The sequence below is a fragment of the Notothenia coriiceps genome, unplaced genomic scaffold (genome assembly GCF_000735185.1).
Source record: "Notothenia coriiceps isolate Sejong01 unplaced genomic scaffold, NC01 NC01_scaffold00010035, whole genome shotgun sequence".
Taxonomy (NCBI): Eukaryota; Metazoa; Chordata; class Actinopteri; order Perciformes; family Nototheniidae; genus Notothenia; species Notothenia coriiceps.
Window position 1 is genome coordinate 8,144 of NW_011342736.1, and position 6,452 is coordinate 14,595.

General features: G+C 40.3%; 1 protein-coding gene across 2 annotated transcripts; it reads left to right on the forward strand.

Annotated features, from left to right (window-relative positions):
- The first annotated feature begins 298 nt into the window (after positions 1 to 298).
- On the forward strand, positions 299 to 5,269 carry avpr1aa (arginine vasopressin receptor 1Aa). Of its 2 annotated transcripts, XR_798372.1 has the most exons (3): positions 299 to 1,343; positions 2,134 to 2,482; positions 2,921 to 5,269. XR_798372.1 is itself a non-coding variant. In XM_010771510.1 (2 exons), the coding sequence occupies exons 1-2, from the start codon at positions 398 to 400 to the stop codon at positions 2,415 to 2,417; spliced, it is 1,230 nt and encodes a 409-aa protein (XP_010769812.1). In that variant the 5' UTR covers positions 299 to 397; the 3' UTR covers positions 2,418 to 5,269. The 2 variants fall into 2 exon arrangements, 1 of the variants encoding a protein (XP_010769812.1); XM_010771510.1 differs by having other exon boundaries at positions 2,134 to 5,269.
- The last annotated feature ends 1,183 nt before the right edge of the window (positions 5,270 to 6,452 follow it).

The window sequence follows — 6,452 nt, forward strand, 5'->3', positions numbered from 1 at the left end:
TTTAATAAGCCTATAGTGGCAATACAATTATAAGAAAGTATATCTTCATTTGCACTGGAACCATGGAATAATCTAATTACTAATAAACATACATTATGATATTACTTTATTAAATAATAATTTGTAATGTCAGTCCTTGTATGGTGTCAATGTGTGCTTGGGGAGATATCCCTACACCAAATGATTTTTTGAGGTGTGTTATTTTTTTGCAGTGTGTCCACTTTACGCACACGCTTTCTGTTATTCGATTCGAGTTTAAAAGCCCCGGCAGCAGCCACAAGTCACAGAGCAACGGATTCCTTTCTGAGAGCATCAGGTAGCTCCATATACGGGTTGGAGAGGCACCTCGCAGCCCCTCTGGCACTGAATCTGGTAGGTCGCACAGAGGGGCAGTGCCATGCACACTCCTGACTATGCTCTGCTCCTGAGCGGAGGGAACCAGTCTCTGGTCTTCGGTCCCAGTGGTGACCTAACTATGGAGAAACCTGGAAACAACACCGTCCACCCGAACCGATCCGATCCGTACTCGCGAAACGAGGAGTTGGCCCAGATGGAGATCATGATCCTGAGCATCACCTTCGTGGTTGCTGTGGTTGGGAATGTGAGCGTCCTGCTGGCAATGTACAACACGAAGAAGAAGATGTCGCGGATGCATCTTTTCATCAAACACCTGAGCCTGGCTGACCTGGTGGTCGCCTTCTTCCAGGTGCTGCCGCAGCTCTGCTGGGATATCACCTTCCGCTTCTACGGTCCAGACTTTCTCTGCAGGATCGTCAAGCACCTCCAGGTGATGGGGATGTTCGCCTCCACCTATATGATGGTGATGATGACCCTGGACCGTTACATTGCTATCTGCCACCCTCTGAAAACCCTGCAGCAGCCCACGCAGCGCTCCTACATCATGATCGTCTCCACGTGGATGTGCAGCCTCGTGTTCAGCACTCCGCAGTACTTCATCTTCTCCCAAAGCGAGTTCGACAGCTCGAACGTTACCGACTGCTGGGCGCACTTTATCGAGCCGTGGGGCCCCAAGGCTTACATCACCTGGATAACAGTGAGCATCTTCCTCATCCCCGTGGCGCTTCTCATGTTGTGCTACGGGTTCATCTGTCACAGCATATGGAAAAATGTCAAATACAAGAAAAGGAAAACGCCGGCTGGTGCTGCGAGCAAGAACGGGCTGATTGGGAAAAATTCAGTCAGCAGCGTTACAACTATTTCAAGAGCCAAGCTGAGGACTGTTAAAATGACTTTAGTGATCGTTTTGGCGTACATTGTCTGCTGGGCGCCGTTTTTCATAGTGCAGATGTGGTCCGTGTGGGATGAGAACTTCCAGCTTGTTGGTGAGTAATGAATACATTAAATGTAGTTATGATCACTTGATTCAAAACTGTTAACAGCTTGAAGAATGTTGTCAAAACATTACAGCCCAGATAAAGAACCATGTCACTTGAAACAACAAAAAACCTCACTGTGCGTAAAACACATATCCACAGCCTTTACGCACGGATATATTTGGCATACAAAACCCATAATACGTCTAAAAAAAAGTACACGTCTAAAAATTAAGAAACAAACTGTTTAAACAGACTGTCTGAAACAACATTTAAATAATATAACTTAGTGCAGCACTGTGAGCCTTAAGGACTAATAGTTTTACTGCAGATAAAGTAATGTATTCTTAAGATTAAGATGCCTCAGCCATTTGCTCCTAAAAAAAGCCATCACCCTTAGACTCATACCACCACGTGTAGTCTCCTATTCTGACTGATACATATTCTTTCTTGAAACACGTTGTTAAATGTAATTGGGTCATCAAGTTACACTAGCTTGGTGCTTTTGTTTGAACTTTTCTGGGACAGAATCCACTTGCAGCAGACAGATTAGATCACTAATATCAAGAGAATGACACCTTATCCAAAAAGTCGTTCATAATGTGTTATTGCAACAGAAACGTAACTTTTCGGGCATGTGCAACAAGTATAGATGTTCTGTTATTTGATTTCAAAAATAAGTGTTTTTACATTTGACACCAGATAAATGATCTTTCACAACCATTTTTTTGCAGCCAGCTTGAACCAGATGTTTTGCAGATGAATCACCTCTTGCCTCTTTCCTCTCTCTGTTCTCCAGATTCTGAGAACACAGCAGTGACTCTGTCTGTGCTGCTTGCCAGTCTCAACAGCTGCTGTAACCCATGGATATACATGATCTTCAGCGGTCACCTCCTCCAAGATTTTATGCAATGCTTCTCCTGCTTCCAAAGACTGAGCACTGACTTCAAGAAGGAGGACTCGGACAGCAGTATCCGCAGAACAACATTACTGACCAGGTTGAACAATCGCAGCCCCACGGGCAGTCAGAGCAACTGGAGAGAGCTGGACCTTTCTCCAAAGTCCTCCATTCAGGCGGAGTAAACATGCAGCCAGGCAAATCTGTTTACTGTCGTGGGAATGAAATTATATCTGGGAGTGGCATCAAGGTAAACATACAGAATCAAGACTTTTTAACGTTGGGCATGACTGACAGTGACTGACATTTCCCCCAAACAACAAATCAAGCTTTTTGCATGGACATTTGGAAACAGAGTGAAGAAATATGTTGTCGACTGAGAATTGTGCAACATGGACTGAAAATACAGATATGTTTGTTGTTATTTTTCACTAAAAATATTGGGAAAGGAGGTGAGAGTAGAGATTTATTCCTACATGTTCAAGCTTGTATGCCACCACCCTTTTTTGTAAAAGCACAAAATGCTGATAATTGGGTTTTGACCTAATTCCGTTGCATTCTGTTGAATTCCTTGATCATTTGGCTGCCCCTGTTACTGTGGTGCCATGATTTCCCTTTAGATATTTTTAGGGGAAAACACATTTCCTTACTTCCCTACTCATGCTCTTAATGATGGTTGTGTTTGCAGTGCCAGTGAACACCCCTTCCTGTTCGGGTGTTTCCAGAGATAAACGTACATGGCAGCCAGGAGGTGTGCTGTGGTGGAAGCAACTCTTCCAGACCGCCTGCTTTTAAGAAACCGAGGCAGACACCTCGTCCTCTGGGCTCAGCTTTCCATTTTTGTGGTTTTTCTCAGAACCACACATTTTAGTGGCTTGTGTAAAAAGAAACCTTTTCCTTTGACCTGTGACAAAAGTCTTAGGTTGCATATATAAATCAGGCGTGCATCCAACTATTTACTAATGATTTAATGTTGCAGCTTGCAGTCCTTTGTGTATGTCTCTAAATAATGGCTTTCATATTTCAGCACAAACAGATGGGACCCCCCTTAAAATAGCAGGACATTGGAGGGGTCTACTATACCGCCCCACAGACCCCTCCCACTGCTTTTTCAAAATGTTGTGGACAAGCTTACACATTCCATACTCTCGACGTCAACACACTTCCTGACTTTTTTCTGACATCCTGCCCCGTTGGGGGGTCTTTTCTTGGGCTTCATTTGCACTCCAGACAAAAACAATCTTCTGCACATTAATGCTTAATAGTTGTCAGACCACTATGACCACATGTATGTTATAAAGACATTTCTATCTGACTGTAAAGTATATTTATATATAAAAGGTCTGTAAATAGGAATAATATAATGTAAATCTGTTCAACATGAATTCTATTTGTCTGTAATGCTTTGTGTACATTGAAAATAATCTACATATACATATATGTTGCAAAATACATATTGATGGACTGATGATTACTATAGGACACTGGTGTTTCCTCCTGTTATCACAACCCCAACACAACTAGCTGCTTTGTTTATGTTTCGTGCAGTTGCTACACAACCAAAAATCTGTGGTGTTATCATTGCTGAAAATTGGGTAATTTTAAACATATATATCTAGCCAATCAAAGCTCTTGATTTATGATTAAGTAAGGAATAAGCGTTGTGAATGGGTTGCTTTTGGTCAACAAGCTGTCGACCCTCATTAAATGAAAATACAATGTGTGAACTTGTAAATCCGTTGAATGTAAATCGTCTTGTGCAACTTTGAAAAAACTAAACAAAGAAAGACAGATATCTAAATCAAAAGGGAGGTGTGGGTGGTGCAGTGGGTTGTGCATTGGTGTTGGGATCAGGGGGTCACAGGTTCAAACCCCACTGCAGTCAGCATGTCGTTGTGTCCCTGAGACACTTCACCCCAAATTGCTCCTGTGGGGATTGCCCACAGTATTGAGTATGTAAGTTGCTTTGGATAAAAGCATCTGACAAGTGACATGTAATGTAAAAAACATGGGAAAATAAAAACCAAATCTGCATTGCACCATTCCCTTTTGTGAGATTTATTTTTATAAGTAGGTTTATCTGCTGCTAGACTCCATCAAAAGTGCAACATAATCTCATGTGATTATGTGAAAATATTATCAATTCTGTTATCAAATTATTCCGTTATTTACTGAAAAAACTCGAAATGATAGACCTCTTTATGTAATGGTGTAATGCAGTGGTATCACTTCATCCAGCAGCTCTTGTAAGCTTGTTTGCGGCATTAAATAATTCCTACAGCATTTCTCACATCATAATCTATAACCAGCTTTCCACAGCACTCTATTAATGTACAACGGTCTTGAGAGCTGGTGATATCGACCCGTTTCCCTTGTAGAAACTAAACCCCCCTTGGTCCTACAGTATATGATTCATTTTATCTCTGACCATCTGACCTCATAACATAAAGGTCTGGCAATCGTATCGCACAGTCGTAGGAAGTCCTACAGGAAATATTGTGAGCTATTTAAATAAGGCAGAGGAAGGTAAGACTTACCATAGAGGATAGAGTTGTTTATTTTACGCAATAAAAAAGAGAATTAAACAAGCACCAGGCAATCCCGGCTGGTATCAACGGGGATAATTCAGCCTGGATCTCTGTGGAGGGAGTAAAGCTGGAGCTCTGACAGACATATCTCAAATTCCCAGTCTCTGCCTCTCATTAGACATGCCAATCATTAAGTAACATGCTTCTGAAAGGCTGGTCATGCTAACATGATCTCAGCTGAGGTTGTCAGTCAGAGTCTAGACAGAGCAAATACTTGACAGTGCAGACCGTGAATGAGTTTCTCCAGAGAGTTTGAAAAAAAGTTAGCGCCAAAAAACAGACAGGTCTTATTATAAAGGGTCATAAAACAAGTAGCATGTTGTTGTTTGATAGATGTACTCTATAGATATGTATCTGTTGATATGCATGTATTTACGGTTTGTGTTTATTTTCTATTTGTATTTTTAACTCAATGCCTTGTCAACATGCTGCTGTAACAAAACAATTTCCAAATGTGGGATCAATAAAGGAAATCTAATCTAATTTAGTAAAACAAGCTATTTTTTTCCACTTTGAAAATAGACACAGGCCTTTTATTAAAAACATTTCTGTGTCCAAAAGCTCTATGACAAAATGCTACCATAGGTTAAGCTTCATTATTGCCTTCTGTTGCCTTTGGATATACTGTTTTTATTTTCATATTGCCGCGACAAAGGAAAATACAAAAATAAATAAATCAGCAAATCTATAAAGTCCCGTGTTCAAACAGCTTGTCGTGAGCCGCTAGTGAGATTAATAGGTCCACCGGGAGTTTTTCCATGAGCTGTCGTCACAAAGTATCCTGATGTCCTGTGTGTGTTCCCAGCTAGAACATTTTGGTTCTAAAAACATTCTGAGAATGTTACAGTCATTGTTCTAGGAAGGTTTTCAGCGGGGAGTTTTTGTTTGGTTCCCAGAACGTTCTTCTGAAAGGTAGGATAACGTTCTCTAAAAACATTCTTAAAATGTTTGGTGATAACATTGTTAGAACATTATGCCCTCCTATTCTTAAAACGTTTTCAGCGGGAAGTTTTTGTTTGGTTCCCAGAATTTTCTTCTGATAGGTAGGATAACGCTCTCTAAAAACATTCTTAAAATGTTTGGTGATAACCTTCTTAAAATGTTTTTCAAAACATTGTTAGAACATTATGCCCTACTATTCTTAAAACGTTTTCAGCAGAAGCTTTTATTTTGGTTCCTAGAATGTTCTTCTGAAAGGTAGGATAACATTCTCTAAAACCATTCTTAAAATGTTTTTGATAACATTGTTAGAACATTATGCCCTACTGTTCTTAAAACATTTTCAGCTGCAAGTTAGATTTTTTATGTTGCCAGAACGTTATTATTTTAGAGAAGGCGATAACATGGTTTAATGTATAAAGAAATATGCAAAAGTTCTATGGTAAACAATTTACTAAAATATGTTTACATTATTTGAACAAGACCATAATATATCCTGTAATTGTTCAACTCCAAAAATTCACTGGGGTAAGTGGAACTGACCACTGGGTCCTTTAGGAAGATTATGATAGTTTACTTAACTACTTGGAATTTGACTATTAAAGCACTTTGTAAAAGAGATGACACGGAATCAGCTGTGAAAGGAAATTTGTTTATTAGCAAAAGGGGAGCTGGGAGTGGAGGTTGGTTATG

Bases quoted from the DNA above. Each gene is read 5' to 3' on its own strand.
- avpr1aa (XM_010771510.1), top strand. From the start codon at position 398: ATGCACACTCCTGACTATGCTCTGCTCCTGAGCGGAGGGAACCAGTCT. The intron at 1,344-2,133 runs GTGAGTAATGAA...TCTGTTCTCCAG, and splicing joins TGAGAACTTCCAGCTTGTTG to ATTCTGAGAACACAGCAGTG.